Raw genomic sequence first — 22,694 nt, 5'->3', positions numbered from 1 at the left:
AAAATCACCTATTGCTACCATAAATTTATAAAATAAGGCCTTAGGGAGTTGTAATTTTATCAGTCAGCTCTAAAACCTGATTAGCAATTTTTAAAAACTTGGATAAAGCTTTTCTTAGTCTCTGAAGAAACTTTATTTACTGGTTTTCTTTAGATAGTTCAAGCTGTAGAATATAGGAATATAAAATCTATACTGCACACCTGTTTCACGCTGACCAGAAATGTAGAACCTCAGAGTAAGTGGCTGTACTGAATTACAAGAAATCAAGATCTGCTTGCACAGCATATATTACTTTCAGACAGAAAATCAATACTTAAGAGATAGCAAAATTATTTGGCTGACATTTTTCATCATTTCTGGTCATCAGAAAAGGCAACAGTAAAACCGACCATGTAGATAATTACACAACATATATGTAAGCATAGGTATAGCTGGTGAAAGTTTGAAACAAAAGACATCTGTTAAGCCTTAAAAAGGACTGGACTTGCTTAGAGCTCAGAGCTGCTTCACACTGAACTGTTTCACCTCTGACTTTTACATACCAATCTAAAAGTACAACTAAGCACAGCTCTCAAAGCACAGTATTTCCACCTGTTTTAATGACAAACACACTGCGTTCTGAGCAACTGTTTGTTGGCTTTAAGAAAATGTGTACATGCACGAACAAAGGTGCAGACATCTGTATTTTCTGGAGCTGGCAGATGTGAAATTAATGGAAATGGTTTGAATGACTTCAACTTTATCCAGTAAAGACCAGGTCACTGTTTCTGCGTTCTAGAGCATCACTCAGACAGTAGCAAACTTGGAAGAGCAGTAAATTCCTTTTGAGGGGCCAATGTCTATTTTTAAGTTTGATATCTTTAGCACAATCCTCTAAGGATTTTCCCACAAGCCTGCAAGTCCTGATGCATGGACTGTTCACCCAATAGGTCAGTGTGGGATCACAAACATTGATTTATTAAACCATAACAGATTTACGAACTCAGACTCTGTTTCTGAGCTGCAAGTGGCATTTATCCACAATACTTATTATGCATCTTAGAACAGTTGTTAAAGGCCAGCCAAAAAAAATTTTTTGCATAAACTGATCCTATTTCCTGTATTTATTGATCCAAACTGAAACATTTTTTCTAGAAGTCAGGCACATGGAAATGTAAAGGTGACACTTAACTGCCACCTCCATCACTGCTTGTGCTCACCTCTCAGGTAAGCATTCAAGTGGATTTCAGGTCAGCCATAGAGTCAAAAGTCAATCCTGCTGCACCCAGAAATATGCAAATATAAGAAAAAGGCTGAGCAAGATTTAACATTTTGTGGTAGCAGCATCTGCTTGATAGTCATGAAAACAAGTGGGCAAAGCGTAGAAGGAGGAGAAAAAACTAGAGGAAGACTTTAACTCCTCTTTACACAAACCAAAAAGAACCCATACATCTTTAATAACATAACCCAAACATTTTCAAAGCACATTCAGGCAGTAGCTTCCACATCACGACTGCTGAATTTCAGTCCTGGTGATACTGGTTTCATTTGTTTTCACTGCAAATCTAAAGTAATGATGTCAAACTCAAGATGTGACACAAACTTCATTTCATCACACCGATTTCTCATTTACTTGACTCTTCCCACTCTACATCTGTTGAAGAAAGACGTGGATTTTTGCAGCACCATTTGCTGCACTTCCCTTTGGCGCTTGCTGAAAACTTTGACAGTGAGATACGCATTGCCACAAACATCTCATAGCTAATGTTGGGAAGGAGGAAAAAGAAGAGACACCTGTGGTTATTTAGCCAGCTACGGGTCAGCTAGTATTTTGGCTTGATTTGGACAGGCACACTTTACTGTTTCCATATTGAAGATGTAGGCATGGCAAACATATTTAATAAAAGTATTAAATGTTAAAATAGTTTGGGGATTGCCCAACAAATTTTAGATTTTAAAACGGAAACCAGGCAAAAGTTGAGGCCAGATCACATTCAAGTGATATTGTACTATTCAGCTTTTACTTCACAATGCTCTGTAAGGAATCTTGCTCTTGGACGCAGTGATATTTGTGGTTTGACAGCATCTCACCAAAATGTCCTTCTTAGCCTACAGGCAGGAGAGTAGGGAGGAAGCAAAATTCTTAACAATACTTTATCTGAGATTGCTGAGACAAAACTGATAATGTACAAGATAATAGAAAGCATGCAAAGTGAATGTACCCCGTGACATGAGTTCTTACATCAGATATGCTTCTCTTAGCAAGGGTAAAAATATTTAGGCAATGTGCTAGAGGCTCACCTGCATACATAAAGGCACACAGAGCTCCAGCACTGGAGGGGGAATCCTCGTGGTGCTCTGACACTTACCATGGATGCAAGGAAGAGCACCTGGGGACTGCAAGACTTACCGTGAGATCTCTAGGGGTGGGAAAAGGGAGGAGTCAGTCTGGGAAAAGTAAGAGTGGGAAAGAAGGATAAGGAAAAAGGATTCACTCCTTTATAAACCAACACCAGCCATGCCCTCCACCCAACAAGGAGAACCTGGCCTGCCTTCTTGCTAACTTTGCTTCACTCTCTAGTTATGTCAGGAATCAAAACTAAAGTTTTACTAAGAAAAGATTGCACAGGGACAAAAAAAAAAAAAAGAAAACAAAAGAAAGAAGGGCACTCAAGACCTCATTCATATTAAGAGAACCAAAAAATTGTTCCATTCTACTTTACAACACTGATAAACTTTGCTGAAACATGTTTGTCTCTCAACTCAGTTAAGAAAAGAAGTGCACTGCCCACAGCTGGAAAGAAGCCTCACCTTACCCATTCCCTGCCCCACTGCAAGTAATATCCAAAATACATGGATTTTAACATAAGAGTAGTAAGAAAGGATTCTCTATTGACCACTTGCAACTACACTGTAGAATTGGGAAACAAGCTAGACACAGTGTTGGGGTTGGACTGTTTGTTTTTAAGTACTAGACTTTGGTGCAATTGACTTGAAAAAAAGAAAAGCTATCTAAATAAAGTCTGCCAAGACAGCAGGCAGAAACTGCACGTACTAGTTGGTTTAGTAATGAGAAGTTTTAAATTAGGAGTAATGTCCATGTGAAACACATAAAAGAGATTGCCCATAAATAGTCTTCACAGAATGGTTAATTACACCACATTCTGTAGTTCTTAAAATCTTACAAATGGCAGACAATTCACACGCACTTTTAAGAGAACGTTTTTGTAGTCTTCCAACTAACTTCTGGTTAAAAACATGCCTAAAAATACAGCTAAGTGTGCAGCTCAAAAAAACCCTCAGCAAGGTGTTATGAGCAATCACCTCACTACTACTGAGAGGTACACAGAGACGAAATGTTACAGCATGACACAGCTAAATATACCTCCTGGAAAAACACAGCCTGATGAAGAGACAGCCTGGTGTTTTCCACCCAGTGAGGCAGAACAGCAGCCCCATAACACGGCCAGCCTCAAAAGCCTGTTGTGACAAGAGGACCAAGCTACTTGCCCTGCCTTACGTAACCCAGTGCTCCTCACAGCCATTTAAAACCAGCGTAAAGCTGCATTAAAAAAAATATCAAAGAACTCACAAATTAATAATAACGTAGGCAGGCAGTATAGGGCAATATCAAACAGGCTTCGGTGCCTCCAACCACCAACTCACCCAGTAGGCAATTCTCCTGGATGGCAAACGCAATTTGTAACAGAACCTGTTTTCCAGAGGATTAACTCCATGCCTGCCCATGCTTAAGCAGATTGAAAATTGTGAAATCCTTCGCAACATGACAAATCCTGGGCCAGACAGCAAGAGGATAAAGACTTGCAGAAAGCGCGAGGAAGAGGAGGATGCGGGCAGTAATGGAGGTGCACGTTGGTGTGCCGGTGCTCTGCCTGCAAGCTGGTCTGGAAGGGCAATCATCTGCAATCAGCTGCACTGTGAACTAATTTCAAATATTTCCCATTGCTGTGATAATCGTTCATCTCTCACTAGGCTCCCTGATCTGGGCAAAAAAGCAAAAGATTTTCTTAGCCTGTCTATAAATCTATTTGAAGGGTTCTGATTTTAGAAACAAAAGGATTACAATTTCAGAGCTTTCTGCCTCACTACAAGGGTTGAGTGCATCATTATAACTGACAGAATGGATTTTTTGCTGCACACAACCAACTGCCCAACAGTTAGGAAGTCACAGTTATTTTGAATTATTATTGACAACATATAACATACAAGGAGGAATTAGGGAGTAGACAGAATGAAATCTTAACAAGGTCAGAAATCACATATCAAAGTTAAAATACTCATATAAATCAGTAATAAGTACGGTGCAATATTTACAATTTGCAGAATGCGTAACAGAATCTCGCTGTAGGAATCAAACAGACAGAAGCTAAGCTGAACCCAAGAGAAACCCTATAAATCTGGTTTAAAACAAGCCCTGACAAGACAACAGCAAAACCACTTCTTATTACTTTCAGTTATAAATAAAGAAATACAAACGAAAACGTGTTCAAACACCATTATGAGCGCATGAAACACGCAAGAGGGCTACAGATGGGCTTTGGGATGGGCAGTGTGGAGCAGCCCAGGATGCTCAGAACAGCCCCAGCCCTGCAAAGCGGAGCAGCCATGGAGGAGCCGGGGTCCCACGGAGGCTGAGCCCTGGGGTGTTGGGCATTCAGAGAAAGGAGCAGCAGGGTGCTCTGACATTTGGTAAGGGCTAACCACGTAGCACTGCAATAGCAAGGGCAGGCACAGAGAAGTTGAATGTTCCCCCTCTGTTCGGCACTTAAGAAGCATTCAAGAAGTTTAAATAATTGCAGCACTGATATTAAAAAATTGCTGGACTTCTAACAAGCTATCAGCGTTCACTGGAATAACATCCAGGGCATCAACCCAGTAAAGATCAAAGAGGCAGGACTACTTAATCATTATCATAAAAGCCAAGTCCAAAAAATAAAAATAAATAAATAAAAAATAAAAAATAAAAAAAATGGCAAGGACAAGTCTGACCAGCTGACAACACAACACCAAGGCCCCACAAGGGTCTGACAGGAATTGGAACCCAGACTCTAAAGCTGAAGCTAGCCAAAAGCAAGTGGTTCACCATTCCTGCAGCTCAAGAAAGCAACCAGAACCGCATCAGTCATTTTCTGACTCCTTGGGTACACGTAGCAGTGCCTCTATTTATTACACTCCAGTTCACAGCTCCAGGCTTTAACCACATTAGAATACAAACATATGAAAACACTCTCAACCACTGTGTTTGCAGGTATTAGCATGGCAGGCAAACCCAGGAACACAGCTGGGCATCTTTCAAATTGCTGAAACCGAAGAAGGGGCTTTTAGATAAAACCACAATAATTTTTTCTCAATATTGTTAGATCTGCTAAAAAAAAAAAAGGGAATGAAATTAAAAGCATCACTGAGAAGCTTTGCAACTAACCAGCCATTGAATAAGGTAGCACTACTCTCAGTGTGAGATAAATACGAAGTAATGCAACTGCACACATCTGGTTTGCTTCCTATGCTACTGAGAACAGGTGCAAGTCTTGTGAAAACGTTTCAAAGTAGGGAAGAAACCACAAATGATCTAAATAATCGGTAGATGGGGGAAGGGAAGAACAGAAGAGAGCCTTAAGAGACATTCCAAGTCTGGTGTAGGCAGATTCCCTGAATTACAATCTAAAAATATTTCCCTTGCAGAACAGCCCTGGCCAGATTCTCCATAGAATAAAAGTTGCATTCACAGGCAGAAAACACAATATTTAGAGTGTTAAGAAACTTCCAGAAGCTGTGTAGATGCATTTCAACTGTGTCGACAACAGTAATTTTATTTGATTTCTACGTAAAAAAAGGAAAAAAAAGTCAAACACTTGTACAAGATGCAACGGTCTTTGCAAAGAAAATATCAACTTGATTATGCAAAACAAGTCTTTCAATATAGCGTGGGGGAATGCAATAAAATCTAGATACAAGAAATGCAAAAGGGAAGCTGAAGTAACAGCCTGCAGATTGAAGCATTTGCTTGGCTTCAGCCCAAAGCAGTTCCTCTGGCTTTCATCCTTCTCATGCTCACTGCCTGACTCACAATAGCATTCACATTCTTCCATTCTAAACTTCAACTTTTGATCTCCCTGGAAAGGACAATTTACCAGATATGGTGATGAAGGCAGAGTCCACCTTGTGACCTCACTTCCACATTTATTCTTGGAGATTATTTTGGCAAAGCTTCCACGTGGAATCCTTCCTGTTAACACTTTTTCCTATGGATGCGACCAGAGATTCAACAGCAAAGTGAACAGGTAAGTTCTTTTGCACTTGGAACATATACATGTTCAACAAGTGTAAGGCTGAGCAGCAGAGTTAATACCAAATTATTCAAGACTATAAGGACAAGCGCAAGGTCAAACACTTTAGAACTTCAAAAGACAAAGTCACTGAGCAATAAAATGACATACTGCTTTAGCAGGGGGCTCCAGAGGTCCCTTCCAACCCCTACAAATTCTGTGATTCTGTGAATTCAACCAACGTGACATGAAGTGATGCATATGGGGGACCAGGAGAAAGACAAATTTAGCTTCACGCGTGGAGTGATCAGCTTCAAACAATCCATTCATGGTCAGAAGCAGAACTTGGAAGGCCGATTTACACACTGTAAATGGCATGGAGATAAGGATGACAGCTGAGCACCTCTGAATGCAAGAGCTGGAGTTCATTAAATGTAGCAATCAAAAGCTGTGTCCAAAGCAAACTCGTGGACTTTGCCAAGGATGAGAAGAGTTTAAAGGAAAAAACGGTCAAGCCCCTGGACAAGGAGTCTATTGAGAATTCCTAAATAGAAAAGCTGCACCAGACTCAGGAAATCCCCAATATGAAAATAGTTTGGATCCGGGAAAGGGGTCAGGTTAAGTCTTGTATGTACAGTTGTCCTGGTTTTATGCAGACATTTTATTAGAGCCACAATTGGAGCAGGATGCACTCTTACAAGAAAAAATAGGTACACAAAGAGAAAGGTAGAGCAGCTTTGCCATTAATAAACTTGTGTAAATAAATTCTCATTGCTAAGAAAAAAAAATATGAAAACACAAACACAACTAAAATTCCTTCAGGAAGGTGAAGTATAGCTATTGCTACCAGGACTCCTAGTGTCACACAGGATTTTCTGGACAGCAGGGATGAAAAGGAGAAGATTCTGAAATGATAAACTGGTGCATTTTCAATGGTTCTGTAGGCAGTAACTCATCTTTCCTCAAGCCATGTGCAGTGCATTTCACCTGCTGTCATCTAACCCGTGCAATCCTACCTGTAAGATTTCCCAAGCTGATCTAGCAGCTGAGTGCCAACAACAGCAGTGGTCCTGCTCTCCTGCTCCATGCCACTGGCCCTCTGCTCCTACACTAGTTCCACTTTGAGTAAAAACTTCCTTGTACTCAGCTAACTAAAGCAACAGAAAATAAAAGTAGAGAAATCACAAATGTTTCTGTTGGTTTAGTGAGATAAATCAGCTGACAAGGGAATCGTTCAGATGAAAGAGGCAGGATCGAGCATTGGTTCAGTCGCTCTTCAACACAGCTTTTAGCTAAACCTGCAAAACAGAATGAGTTAAAAAGGATGTTCCAAATGCTTTCAGTCAAACTCATTTTTAAGCATTTTTAGCTCTCATTCAAACAAATCCATTTATATTTTAAAGATAAAACGGTGCATATCAAGACCTCAGTTACCATGCAGCCTACTTAAAATCGCTTGCTTTAAAAACGTGGAGGCAATATATATGTTGCTGGAAAAGTGGTAAGGGAAGTCCAACAAATAACTGGTAGCAATGACTCGCTATGTACCTAGAGCCTGAATTTGCTGAGTTAAAAAAAAAATCTTTTTCCAAATTACAGAGAATATTTTTACCATTTACTGGTTTACTGTGTGAGTGAGTACAGTAAGCTATTATTTGGAGTTAAGAAATCTTCTGAATACTGGAAAGACTGGAAAACCTAAATCATCATCCTATTACAAAGCAATTGGATGCAAGGGACCAAGCTGGTACCACATTCTGAACAGAAAAAAAGACCAGAAATGCACACATTTGTACACTAACTATAGATAATAACAATTCCTCTTTCATATAAAGACATTCTGAATGCAAAGCAACTTTTCCGCCTGCTGGAGTTCACCTGATCTGAGTTTGTACTGCCTAACAACTAAGGACACCTTGAAGTCCCAAACAGAACCAAATACTAGATTGTACCCCAACAGCTCCATTTTTGAAGGTTCATCCCTTATAGATCCTTATCAAAACACTACTACACTAACAAACAATTGTTTCATAGCAGAGTCCACTTCAAATCTGATGGATTACATGCTTTACGAACGTTTTATAAAATATTTTACCTTCACTCGAGCTTTTAAGAAATGCTTTAGCATTATCTTTAGGTTTCCCTGAAAAGAATCTCCTAACAAATACGAGCACTTGCCAGCAGATAAGCATTTTTAGAACCTTATTTTGAAATCACACAACCAGCAGCATACTGTCAACGAGACATTTATCAAAGAAGGAACGCTACCGTAAGATCAAAGAGAAGATCAATTCAAAGTTTAAGAAAGGAGAAAAAACAAGAGGAGATTCCAAAGGGCACCTGAGTGCTATGCAGAGCATTGAGCCTCAGCTCTCTGAAAGCACTTCTCACTACCAAACAGTCACAGCAGGCCTCAAGCTTGGGCTTTTTTTTTTTCCCCCCCCCCCCACGTACGCAACCTTTTGCATCAGATCTACCAGCAAAAGCAAACCATGGGTTCTTTGCACACTTGCCCACCAGGGTTGCTAAACCAGCACATCACAGCTAGGTGCTGCAAGACTTTTTGCAGAATCACAGAATGGCCCAGGTTGGAAGAGACCTCAAAGATCATGAATCTCCAACCCCTGACAAGTCAGCAGGTCACATAATCTGTGAGTTTTCAAAAACACAAAGAAGTGGACGAGCTTACCATCAGATATGTGAGCCTCAGGCCATAGAACAATGGGGTATTTTTGAAAAGAATTGGAAATGTTCCTCGTGATATTGCTTTATAAAAGATAATGGCTTCATTTTACTTCCTGCTTTGGAGCAATGAGAATTTCTGTGTTATTTACAAGTTGATAACACAAGAATGTTTACTGTTAAGTTCAGCTTGGCATGTAATATTTAGGCACTGTGCTATAAATGTAGAGATCAACATTGTTGGGACCAAAAAGACCAGCAGCTTTTAAAGCATTCACACAAAATGTAGAGAACTAAGAAGCATTTAAGGAAACAGAGAAATTCCATTGGAAAGTAAGAAATACATTTCTCAGCTGTGTCCAACTCAAACATTTCATCTTTGTACCAGAACAAAGACACATGAAAGCGAAAATCATAGAAGTGAAACCATCTTATCTGTTTTCACCACTTGAGGTTTTCAAACAGTTATTTTGTATGTTTGGCAACTGTAACTGTGTTACTTAAGCTTAACAATTCTTTAATTTTTCAACCAGTTTAATTACAGGCAACCTCATCAGAGAAGTGTGCTCTGCATCAAGTCTGCAGTTGAACATGGGAGCACCCCACTGAAGCTTAGCAGAGTGACAGCCTCCTTGTATTTGTGCTTCTAAAACACCTTCCATGCTGAGCTGCTGACCCGTAGCAATAAAAAGTAACACAGACATGCATTCATGGTTCACTTATCTAAGTTTCTCCACAAAAGTGTTACATATCACCTCTTTCAAGACTGCTGTGAACAAGTACATACAAAAAGGACATACCTAAATGGAAACTTAACAGATAAACTCAGCAAACAAAACAGCTGAGAGACAAAGCACTCCCAGCAGCAACAATATCTGCAGTATCAAACACACCTACAAAAGGTTTTCAGAGGGCAACACCAAGCACTGGAATGCATCATAGAAAGGCTTTTTCCTCACACACTGCTAATTTAAACTTCTGCAGAACTATCCCCAGCTGAACTTCACAGCTGACTCTTTGCTGGATTTAATAACTGAGCCACAAAATAGAGATGGGTAAAACACTGACAAATGCATAACATAACTTAAGAAGCTAAGTCAGTCACAGTTTCTCCAATGGATGTAAGAACACACAGCATGTTTTGGTTGCAAACAGCAGCTCCATGGTTTCCAGTATGATTCTTCAATTAGTGAAAGATTCAGAGGCCGTGAGGTTTAAAGTGAAGTGTCAAATAATAGGTCAAAATTACCATTCCTTAGTTCTCTCAGGGGGAATTCCTAAAACTGCTGAAATGCCAGTGCCAACTGAGAAATCATTTCATCAGAAAACATAACATATTAACTATTTAATTTCTGCTTAGTAAAATCCTGCTTCTGTGGCTATGATAGAATCCATTCCAACAGCAGCTGCAGGGAGCCAAAGACTGACTCCAGCAACATTACACTTCTTCCTTCATGCTGTACACGTTGTCTGTAGTGCACATAGCTGTAATTTGACAGGTGTTTAAGAAGTTCCAGGAGTTCCCACTATCCAGAAGAAGTGATATCCTCCAGATCAAAGTGCAGGAGGAGACAAATACTGCTGGCTTGAAAAAGATCAAAACAAAAACATTTCCCAACCTTTGTAAAAGTTGGTAAACATAGCAACCAACTTCAGTAACGTGTACCCAAGCCAGTGCAGAAGTGTTAACAGGAAGAAGTCCCACACCCACTTTAGAAATAAATAAACAAATAATGGTACAGGAATTTACTCGCATTGTTACAAGGGCTAAGCATATTGCAGGAGTTTTTTCTACCCACTTAAAGCTGCTTCAACTTTCTTCCATGCATGAAGTTCTGTGCCCCCTCCCTAACAGCACTAACCAGTGCTTGTATTGTAAAAACTGGAGCCACACAAGAAAAAAAGAAAAAAAAAAAGACTTATCATACACTCTCCCTTTTATGAAGCACTTAAGATACTGAAATACTGCTTGAAAACAGTCTGATGAAGAGACGTATCCCACAGATCTGAAGCTATTAGGAACAATTTAGCAGTTATTGAAATACAGCCATTCCAGCACACTTTCTGTCATGGACTATTTAAATCAATACACCACTTGTATATCATTTCACGTAGCCATCTCTCATCGTTCTGTAACAACATTTGGAAAAACAAATATCATCCATTAAAAAGTCATAAGAATCAACAACCATGCATACAACATTTGGCCGTATTATACTGAGCTTCCACACATTAATATATTCAGAACTTGGAGAAAGGAGAGGCTTTCACAAATCATTAACCTGCATTATTAACTGTTATGGCATCCAACAGCTTGCTCATAGTAATAGCATGTGGCACCTTTTCTACCTTCTCTTACCATGGTCATATCCCTCTGTAACATGCCCATAATGTGTTTATAACTTGCAACAGCTCATAAATGATTTATAAAGAAATCTGAAAGTAAGATGTGCCCTTGTATCTTCTCTTTTTCTTTCAAACCATCTGGGCTCCAAAGACACAATATGTGGAAGCACAAGGCAAAGATGAAAACAAGATCTAGCTGGTTTTAAGATGATAGATGTAGAAAAAGGACGGTTGCTATGTATGAAAAATTGTGTGCAGGATATTGATTACTCTCACTATAAGCCAACATTGCGACAGTATGATCAAGACAACAATTTTATGTACACTTTCAATGGAGCAGAGCACCTGAAAAAGGGGTAGTTTCCATATACCTAACTGAACTGCAAGATCAACTTCAGCACGGAATTAAGCCTTTAATCAGTGCAATCACTTACCAATTTCAGCAGGTAGTTGCTTGATTTTGTTCTCTCGTATGCTAAGCATGGTGAGTTTTGACAAGTTTTTGATATCCTTTTCCACAGTAGTTATACGATTAAAGCGTAGGTAAAGAGTGGCGAGAGAAGTCAGTCTGTACACCACCGAAGGAATCTCTCTCAGTTTGTTATGCCGCAGGTCAAGCATGCGCAGTTTCTTCAAGTTATCAAGAGAGTCAGGCAAACTGGTGAGTGAATTCTCACTCAGGGCCAGTGTCATCAGGTTCACAAGACAGCCCACCTCTGCCGGTAGAGACTGCAGTTTGTTACTGTATAAATAAAGTTCTGTTAACTGCGTTAACTCTTTGACAGCTGATGGAAGCATGTGTATAGACCTCTTGGACAAGTCCAAGCGCATTGAATTCTCTTCCCGGCATTTATTTAGCTCTTTGATCACTTCAGCATTGCTGGATTTTTTGCGGGTACCTGTGGCTGGATTAGGTCTTTTTATTGTATTGTCCACTGAAAAAGCCACCCCAGGCTGCGTGCTACTGGAGTCTTTCTTTCCATCTTTGGCATCTTTCCCTTTGGTCTTGGGCTCCTTCTCTTTGCTTTCTTTCCCAAATCCTCCAGAGGCTTTGGCCTCCTTCTCCCTTTCTTTTGACGACGGGACTTTTGGATCCTTCTCTTTACAGTCCTTTTCTTTTCCTAGATTACTACTCATGGTGATTCAACACTTAGCAAGCACCACATGAAATCCACTTCTGAAGTTAACAAGAGCAATTCACTGTTGTGGCTACAAGGATCCTTAAAACATGCAAGTGTTGAACCAAGGGAGGAGCTTCAGAGGTGCGATACCCATTTGCTACATATTGGTTCCGAAGGCACTCTTTTCCTAATCCTGGTCTCAGGAGATTCAGCTGCTAGAGATTAGAAGGTCAAGCGCTCCGTATTAGTACTTCTGTAACACAGGAGAGAAAAGAAGCCAAAGTTAGCATAAATATAAAATCTCTTCCAGTTAAGAGTTGAATGTTTCTACTTCAAGCCAGAGCTTTTTCAGGTTAATATTTGTCCATCACTTAAAGATCAGCAAAAAAACTGAAAAGCTCAGTGTTAATATAAAAATACTACATCCATGGCTCTGAAGACCCACTGCAGAAGACCTATAGTAATTAGTATACGTGAAAAAAAAAAAAACAAAACAACATAATTCTTAAACATAATACAGCCTTATGTATTTGTGTACAGTAGTACATTTCACTCATGAGCCACCCTCTGACGTCATCGCTAGTTCTCAACACAACACCCTGGTCATAAACATGAATGTTCTTTATTGACCTGATGGAAGAGAGATCTGCATTAATTTTAAGCGCCTGTCTCTTCAAACAAACCTATGCAGCCTCATTCTTTCAGCACAAGAGAGCCTCGATTCAATCCGCAGTGAAATCTAACGCCGCGCTGCAACACAGCACTGTGCTTTGAGATCTGCCTTCCGACCTGCTCAGCCACGAGCTGTGCTCTGCTTCCAGCACGGGACAGCATGCGGTCAGCACTCACCTGCAGAGCTGGAACATTGGAAAAAAAACAAAAAACAAAAAAAACCTGAAGTTCATTTTCAAATAAACCTACTGAGAAGTCAACTGAGAGCTCTGCAGGAATAGATCATGTTATCCTTCCAGACAAGCAAAATTAGGAAGGAATTTCTCATAAGGATAGGTTATAGCACGTCTTTTAATGGTACCTTGACCTTTTCCACCAATGGCTATAATGCAGACTAACTGAAGAGATGTCTGAAACCTGCAGAGCTCCTTTTACCTTTCTACAAAATCATCATCACGTGTCACAGACAGTAGCACAGACTCATGTATGAATTCAGAACACCAGGCACCCCCCAAGGACTTCACAATTCTGAATACTCCCAAGAGGTTTTTGAATGTATCTCCATGGAAGAAAATAAAAGGACGATCAACAGCAGCAAGAATTTCATGTTCCCACATCAGCCCACCATTTAACCTGGAAATAACTTTTCTTTGCAGGGCAGCATTCACTGACAGAGTTCTGCTGGCAATCCCCTTGCTTTTCCCAGGCACAGGAGCTGCTAGAATCTCCTTAAGGCCACTACAGGAGCTCTGCCTCTTCCCTGACATTCCATCCTCTGCATAAGTTCATAAAGCTGATAACCAAAATCAATTAAAGAATATTTTGCATGCTTGAACCATTAGCAAGAACTAGAACTACAAAACCTTTCCCAGCCCTCCACCCTCATTCATTCCTGTGGCAGCATCACAGACTGTGCTACAAAGCCCACAGCAAAACCCTGCTGCTCCCAGTGACCATATTCTGGAGCACTCTGCTGTAAAGGGCTACAGCAACCTGGGAGCAGCAGCTTTTAACTTCTCTCTAGCATGGAGATCCCCAAAGCAGAGGAAGCTGGTTCCTTACTACATACTTAAGATTTTATACCCAGCTTTTAAACCAGCCATTAACCTGTCCTAATCTCGAGATTACCAGCCTCACTACATTCTATTTTAAAACTTCTCTGTGCTGTATAATATACATGCTTGCAAACCTCCAGCAATAGGAAATGCAATGGCTACATGCAAAAACCCAGCTGGCAGCAGGGTAAGAGCCTCCAGTGGCTGTCAGCTGGTCTTCAGCAATAACACACTCTGTTTCTAAATGTTTGTAAACTCGGCTCATGTAGCAGTGATCAACAGCTACAACACAGATCAGTGTTGTAAAGTGACAAAAAAAAAAAAGAGAATATTTTTAAAGATAAAAAATAAAACTTTAAAAAGGCTGCTGTTTTCAGTTCAATTGAATCTAAGAGACAACAGCGGAGACTCACAGTGAATGTCTCACGGGCAATGCAGAGCAGGTTTTGAAGGAGACTGAGAAAGGAGAGAGCTGGAGATAGGTGCTGGTGCAAGGAGCTCAGTGGAGCAAACAGGTCGCAGCATTTCACTGCCTTTACCAGCAAGGACATGTAGTTGTATCTGGGGAAAAAAAGCATGTGTGGTGCTCCCTGTTACAACATGCTGGCTTAATGTTTCATTTTCTATTAGAAAACAAACACTTTTGCCTATACAAAAGCATAAAAATTGAGAAAGAAGGATTGAAATCATCATCCAGAAGACGAAGACAATTCCTGGCACAAAATGGCAGCCATACAAAGACAGCTCAACCTTCCCTCCACATTCAGGATGCCAGGAGGCAGCTCGCAAGCAAGCAGCAGGCAGCTGTGGCTCTGTAGCAGAACCAGGAGCAGCGTGCAGAGTGCAGCACACCTCCAAAGCACCATGCCAAAGCCATGGCAGCAGGCTGACAGCTAAATGGACTGCACCTGCAGCATTTCACTTCCTTTTCCAAGGATTCCAACTATCACCTAAGACCACAGAACACATCCCAAAACTTTCTGGATGGTCACATGTGGAGGCAGGAGATGAACTCGATGATGCTCTCAGGTCCCTTCCATCTCAGGGTATTCACACAGGCATCACCACACAACTTCACTGCTGCTGCCAACCCCTCAAGCCCATAGAGTGACACGTGCACCGAAGGTAAGCACCTATGTAAGGTGCTATGTAAGCTTACCCATGTGAGCTCCTGGAGGACACGAGCACAGCCATGAACTGCACAGAGGAAGCCGAGTGTTTTTCAAAAGGTTATTCATATTTTTCAAGCCCTTTTCATTAAAGGACAAGAGTCACCATCAATTCCAAACTACAGCCAAACAAGCACTCATTGTATTGCCAAAGGAGGGCTTCTTTTAAAGATATTTTTAGCAAAAGGAAACTCAGTGAAATTAGCCAGTTCTGCCAACCACTTCCATTTTCCAATGTTGCTCAAACTGACTTCCTGTCAATATTAATTGACATAAAGCCATTCAATTGACATAAAGCCATTCAACTATGATGCGCTGGAGAACTTGGAAAATGGAGTAAGGCTCCTGCGTGGTGCAGCACATAAAGGAAAATGCAGCTTTTAGAGAATATAATCCCTTTCCTGTCCCGAATATCTTTTTTTACTGTAAAAATCTTTGTAAACAGATACAAATAACCAGCCCCAGAATTTTGATTCATCCCTTCTGGGGCTGGGCACACAGAACCCAAAGTGCTCCTACTCTCCTGACAGCTGTAACTGCTGAAGTTACAGAAACAACTGATTGTAGCCTAAACTGCATCACCCTCCTCAGCTGCCTGAAACAGTAACACATCTGCCTTGCACATACTGAAATATACAACTAACTGAAACAGATTTCTGTATCCCTGAAAAACACAACTTGAAACATTCAAGCAATAATTGATTTATAAGAAGCACACTGAAGGAGGAACAGTAACATTTGCAACCTTAGGAAGACTAAATCTGCAATCACCTGCAACCTGGTAAATAAATACTGTTTCCTGGATGTTATCTCATACAATATGATGCCTGAGCTAAAGGATCTCATCCAGCTGCTATTCAGAGAAGGCTGTAGAACTGTGTCCTACCTGCCACTGCAGAGCAATTTTACCTCCCTACCCACACCAGTATATGTATATACATACATACATACATACATATATGTATGTATGTATACACTGCTAATATCACCTCCCAGGACAGCAAAGATTTCCCTCCATCTTTTAAATTTGTCTTTATGTGAATAACGAAAAGGAATTTCTAGTTTTAACAAGGTATTCAAAAGCAAAGCTCTGGTCCTAAAAGCTAACAGCAGACCTCTCACCAATTCCTTAGGTTTTCCCAGATCTCTAGTAGGCTTCATTCATACAGTATGAAAGCCAAGACTTCCAGAGGAAGAAATAGAGAGAAGTGAGAATATATATATATATATAAAGAGAAATTATTCTCATTGTAATAATGAATTTATCTCATGGAACAGGAATGATTTTTCTTTGTTCCAGCTGTACTCAACCAAACCCAACGAGGCACACGCCACAGCTCTGGCTTTTCAATCCAAATCTCAAAGATCACCAAATATTAAACGTGCCAAAGAAATAAGGAAACAGCAAACAGAGTTGGCAAACAGTGACTGCATTACACAGCAATTAAAAAAGAAATAAAAAATAAATTTGAGGTGGCAACTCTGCTCTAGGAAATGTTGATCAGCCAGAATGCGTGGCTTTTACCAACAAGGCAGAGTTCCCATGCTACTGAGTTATTGCAGCAACACCTGCTAACTCGCAAAGCATTGAAGAAAACCTATTTCTTCAGGTACTTTTTCTCTTAGAAAGCATATCAGAAACATTGCATCGCGTGCTACGCCACAAGCACAAATAAGCCATGGATGAAACTTCAAGTTTAGCCAAAGTGGCTACAAAGACTTTCCATTCCCCACACCGCATATGCAAAAAATGATGGCCACTACTTTCATTTCTAAACCCCAAAAGCCGAAGCCAACTGGTCCCTTGCAAACAAAGCAAATTCTCTCCTATGATTTATGAGCTTCAAACATCTGACCTACAGAGTTTTCATCTGTGTCAGTGCATTTGAGCTCTGCTGCTGCAGCCGCACAGATCAGCCGGGAGCAAAGTGCTGACTCAGTCAGCAAGCGGTTGCACTGCTCCTTGCACACAAAACCTCATTTCGAGGTACACAGACAGCAGAACAACGAGCCAGCATGCAGCCACAGATCAGAGAGCAGCCCAATCCGTATCGACGAAAGGAGCGCTCTTGAGAGATGCTGGCCAGACACTGCTTTGTTTTTCTTCTTCAGATAGAAATCTCCTTTATGTCAGAGCACGGGACTGTCAACAGCAGCAGCACAACACTGCAATGGTTGCCTTATCCTACAGAGAAAGGAAACTATTAAACTCGCCTCCATCCTGTAAGCAAACAGCTAGCAGATGGTAGCTTGCTGCCTATCCGTCTCTCCTGCTTTCAGTACACCTGCAGGTGATCCCACGTCCCCCCCAGTCCCTTCCACAGGCAGCCCAGGGACAGGCACGGACCACAGCTGCCCACCAAGCCCTTTGGGATATCCTAACTGCTAAAGGACCACAGCCAAGTCCATTCTGCCTGCCTGCACCTTCCATGCACACGGAGCAGCTGAGCAAACTTGAGTTTGCACTTGAACAAAACCTGCAGGTATGGGGGAATAACCACACCAGCGTCACGGCAGAGCAGGGACGACAGACCATTTACAAAGGTTTCCTTATATCTTACTCATGGTTCTTAAATCTGTATATAAATCTGTAACCGTGGGCACATAATCACAAATCAATTTGCAATTAGAGCCAAAGGTACTGTGAATGAGCGACTCAGCTTCGCCAGGTGCTCAGATGCCAATCGCTTTGTACTGCAAGAAGGAGGCACATCTCCCAGGACATCCCACCCCAGAGTCTTGCCCAGCCCAGCTCTGCAGCAAGCACCCAGGCACACGGATGGTGGTGTCGCTTACAAAGCTCCTGAGCTCACCTGCTCGTTCACTGTGTGCTTGCACTCAGTGCCATGTCACATACCAAAGTCCAGATCTACCACAACAAAAAAGGCCACCTGCTAACAGATCAAAAAACCATCCACACCTTATGTTCCCAGGGATAATTTTTTGTGCCCTGCCTTTGAACACATCTAACTAGTACAAAAATATACATACCGTGATTCATGCTGCATGCTCCAACACTACTTTTAATGAAGCATTTGCTCTTTTTCTCCTTTACAGGAAAGAAAAAAAACCACTAGTTGTTAGCCAAGTTATAAAACGCCATTTCATGTTTGCAGAAATAGATTCCAAGAACAAGTACAAAGCATTCTGCTAACGCCATGAAGCAGCTTATTTTAAAAAGCAAAGAGTGCCAGTTCCCCCTCACAGACCTTTGGGGCTGCATGTCCCATTTTCAGGGGAACTCGTGGTGCCAGCAGGCAGTGCAACCCTGCATAGGATGTAGAATATGAACGTCTGAACTTGCTCAATAAAGCACGCTTCCTGGTCTTAGCACATGCCCTGAAAACTAGACGTGCCTAAAAAGTTATCCAAAATGGTCATCAGACTAGGAAAATCCAGAGAGCAAAACAGGAATGAATTCAGTTAATATAAACTAGGACTGAGATATGTGTAAGAATAAGCAATAAGCAGCATCTCCTTTACCTGCAGGTTATTTCATTTCTGCACCTATGATCACACACTTCCATAAAAGCGAATGGTACAATCCGCCCACTACACTCATTTGATCAAAGGTTACTTTGTTGTGGCAAGAGCCAACATCTCCCCACAAAAAGCTCTGCTGTCACCATCACGCAGCACACAGATGCTATCGTTTCTCATCGGCAATTGGTGGTCCTTAGAAGGCAGAAGAGGTCCATCGCAGCTCCTCATCAAGTCCTACAAACAGGACAAAGTCACTCACTGCTTCGTTACAAACAGCACAGAAAATGTCATTGGTGTCTCCAGAGAGGACGGTGCAAGCTTTAAGCCAGCATCAAGGATCTTCTTTCCTATTCATCATCTCCTCTTTGCAATCAAGACAACACATCAAAATAAAACCAAACAGGAGACAAAACAAGAATGATGGGCAGGAGAGAAAGTAAACACATGATGCAACAATGGAGTGATGTATTCTGTATGAACTTACATTACGTTATCTTACAGAAATAGGAAGAAACCACAAATCTCAGCTCAGCTAAGTCAGCATTTCTCTATTACTACCTAGGGTAGCATCCTACCCAACTTTCTACCAGCAACACAATTACCTTACAAAAAAGCTAAATTATTGGTTTTGTTACCATTTCTCCTCATTTCTTTGCCTCTGAATTTGATCCAGTAAGTTTGCTCATCTTTTTCAACATGCTTTTATGTAATAATTATGACCATTTTGCAAAGTTCAGTGCTGGATGACTCTCAGTCCTTGCATTTTCTGACCATAATTAGTGACTGTGCAAGTCACAAGATCCCTTTGCAGAGGGTTACCATGCTAGGAAAAGAGCCTATCTGAAAATCTACTTAAAAGGCGCTTTTAACGTAATCCTGAAGATGAAAAGGAATGAAGTCTGCAAGAACACAGAACATGAAAAGCCAAAGCCACAATAAGTACATATGGCAGTTTGTTACTGCACACTGTCTGGCCCTCGTTAAATTTTTTTCCAGCTAAGATAATTTGCAGTTCTTGATGTTCAACTAAGAGAAAAGCCTGGATTTGTTTTAACACCTTGTATAAATATAACTCGGGTAGAGAAAAGGACATACGCAGTACGATTCACTTTCCAACCAACATACATGAGTTTGGAAGACAAGCAAGTCTCTGGTAGAGTCCAAAAAGTACATATTTACCTACAAGTTTCCAATTATAAATCTCCTTGCTTTTAAAAGTCAGTAGCACATTTTGCAGCTAACTTGCTCTCAGAAAATAGAACTCTTTGAAAAGATCTGCATTCTTGCCATAGAAAAGGGAACAACCATAACTGGAAACAAATTCACTCCCATTTAAATGTACATTTCCACTTCATTTACAACCAAATGAAATAAAAATTATTTGAAAACTGCTTAATCATGAGCTGGAGTTGTTTCCTTCAGAATGACATTTTTCAAAAGTTCATGCTATTTAAAACTACAGGGGAAAAAAAAAAAGTAGAAAAAGTTTAAATGAAAAAGATCTACCCATATTCCCCCACTCCTGTTTAACCAATGTCTTTGCAGTGAGATTTTTCTGGTTGTTTTTGTTATCTGACCATGTCAGACAAATGCATTGGTCAAAGCAAAGTGATTCAGGCTAACTATTGTACTCTCCTATCTACATTGTAAGAGAGTGCTGTGCCTCAAACATCATTTGTAATACTCTCCTCTCTTTTTCCAGCAAACACTCGCTCTGCCATGATATGAGGGACCACTTCTACTTTCCAAGTATTCACACTGAGATGTAAGAACCACTGACTGCCAAAAAGAGACATGGCGTTTTTTCCCTGTTGTACGTGTGCCTGCTCCAGCTAAGTTGTCACTTGCTCTCTGTATTTCCATCACTTGTATTCTGCTCACCTGGACTCCCCACAGCCTCAGCTGGATGCTGCACTATGCCCCTCCTGTCCTCACCCCATGCTGCACAGCTCCAGGACTACAGGACTTCCACATTCCAAGGGACAGCCTGGCATCCTGTGACACCTCTGGGAATGGAACTCAGCCACAGCTGCAGAAACACAGCAACTCTAAGATACCTTGGGGAACCTGGTAAATTAGCAGCACCACACAAACGTAGGCTCATTATACACCATGATAAGGTGACGCAGAATAAAATTGCTCCCAAGGCTTTTCCAAAGCTTTCAAATGTTTCCCTCCCCCCAAGAGCAAAGCAAAATTAAATATAATGGCATAAAGCAGTGAAAGACTATTTAAGCAAATTGATGTATATCATAGGTGGTTCAGGTAGCACTGTGTGGAGCTACACACAGCCAGTGCTCTCTGTGGTGAAAGCTCTTTTAAGTGTACTGACCTTCTTTAGACTTCACTCCTGAAAGCAGATGCTTACCTGTAGCTGCCTGCCAATCCTTGAGGCTTTAGGCTGATTGTTTTACAGTTTTTTTCACTGTTTGGAGGAAAAGACAGCAGTGGGACATTACTCGGTTCAGGGGGTTATGAGACCAAGGGCTGCTAAAAGCATGGTGTTCATATTGAACATAATGTTAAAATGATTTCACAAAACCCTATGGCGTACTCTTGTTTTACACCAGAGACTGGCAATCTGCTAAGAAGTCGCCTTGTGCAGTGCTGAATTTCACCACGTTCACTTCGGGCCACCTCAAAACCTGTAATAAGAAAGCTGCAAGGAATTCCTCTGGCAACAAAGGACTGAATATTTCATAAACCTTGAGCCTGTTTCACCTCCTCAACTCCTACACACCTATTTCTTTTGATATAAGGCATTCCCACAGAGCAAGTCAAAGGCACAGTGGCTGAACAGACCCTTCCTATATGGCTGAGAAGTGCTCTCCTACAGCCCTCCAGGCTTCCTGTGGGGTCGCAGCAGCTGCGTCAAGGAAAAAAGCACCAACAACTTGCCTGGAGAGGCAGAACGAAAGGTAACAGCCTTAAGCTGAGACAGGGGAGGTTCAGGTTGGATATTAGGAACAATTTATTCTCAGAAAGAGCAGTGAGGCACTGTCAGAGGCTGCCCAGGGAGGGGGGGAGTCATCATTCCTGGGGCTCTTCAAGAACTGCGGGGATGTGACACTGAGGGACGTGAGCTAGTGGGCACGATGGGGGTGGGCTGATGGTTGGACTGGATGACCTTAGTGGTCTTTTCCAACCCTAATGATTCTCTGACTCTGCGGAGCAGGAACATGCTGTAAAATATAGGCCTGGAAGCAGCACATGGGGCAGGAACGGGAACGGGGCATGGAAGGGACCAGAAACCATACCTAGGAGGGTATCACAAATGTAAAATTATCAAGACAGCAACCATCCCACAAGTGTCAATCCTGCACAACACTCAATGAAGGGGTCTTACAGAAGGCAGGTGCATGCAGTAACTGAAGAGCATTAAACACTCCAACAAGCTCAGGCACCTAAAGCACCATCGTGCTCACACCTGGCTAATTTTAAGTGTACTTCACACTGCCAACCTAACTGTCATAATTTCTGTCATAACAATAATTTTATTCAGTTTTTACTTAAAAAAAAAAAAATCAACACTTAACACTAGCATCATAAAAACAAAGACAACATCTGAATTTCTTATATATGTATATACTTTATACAAAGTATAAAGTGGGTTTCCCAAGACTTAGGTTTTAGCTGCTATTTTTTGCCTGATGATCAGGACATCTATCAGCTAATGAGCTGAATGCTGTTTTTCTCATAACAAGCAGCCTGATTAAAAGATTATTTCATGCACTATCAATTCTGGAAAACATGATAAATTGGGTATCTTCACAGGAACAAGATGTTTTCCTTCAAAAGGAAACAAAAAAGAAAGAAAGGGAGAGAGGAGTAAACCATTGCAATCCCTTCCAAACAGATTCTTCAAAATCTGTTCAGATGAGGCATCCTTTCTTTTTTTTT

The 22,694-nt window shown here is 41.1% G+C and overlaps 1 protein-coding gene across 4 annotated transcripts in view; it reads right to left on the bottom strand.

The window, feature by feature from the left end:
• The window catches only part of SHOC2 (SHOC2 leucine rich repeat scaffold protein), a 58,554-nt gene that overhangs the window by 24,164 nt on the left and 11,696 nt on the right, over nt 1–22,694 (bottom strand). For 2 of the 4 annotated variants that reach the window (XM_010714705.3, XM_019617815.2), the window contains exon 2: nt 11,729–12,668. In XM_010714705.3, the coding sequence (XP_010713007.1) occupies nt 11,729–12,431 (703 nt within the window). In that variant the 5' untranslated portion in view covers nt 12,432–12,668. Of the gene's footprint in view, nt 1–11,728; nt 12,669–13,098; nt 13,270–20,675; nt 20,777–22,694 lie in introns of those variants that run through there. The other 2 variants (XM_019617814.2, XM_010714706.3) reach the window with 2 other exon arrangements.

This window comes from Meleagris gallopavo, chromosome 8 (assembly GCF_000146605.3).
Source record: "Meleagris gallopavo isolate NT-WF06-2002-E0010 breed Aviagen turkey brand Nicholas breeding stock chromosome 8, Turkey_5.1, whole genome shotgun sequence".
NCBI classification, from domain to species: domain Eukaryota; kingdom Metazoa; phylum Chordata; class Aves; order Galliformes; family Phasianidae; genus Meleagris; species Meleagris gallopavo.
The sequence above is the reverse complement of the archived record's forward strand: the minus strand, read 5'-3'. Positions and strand labels throughout refer to the sequence as shown.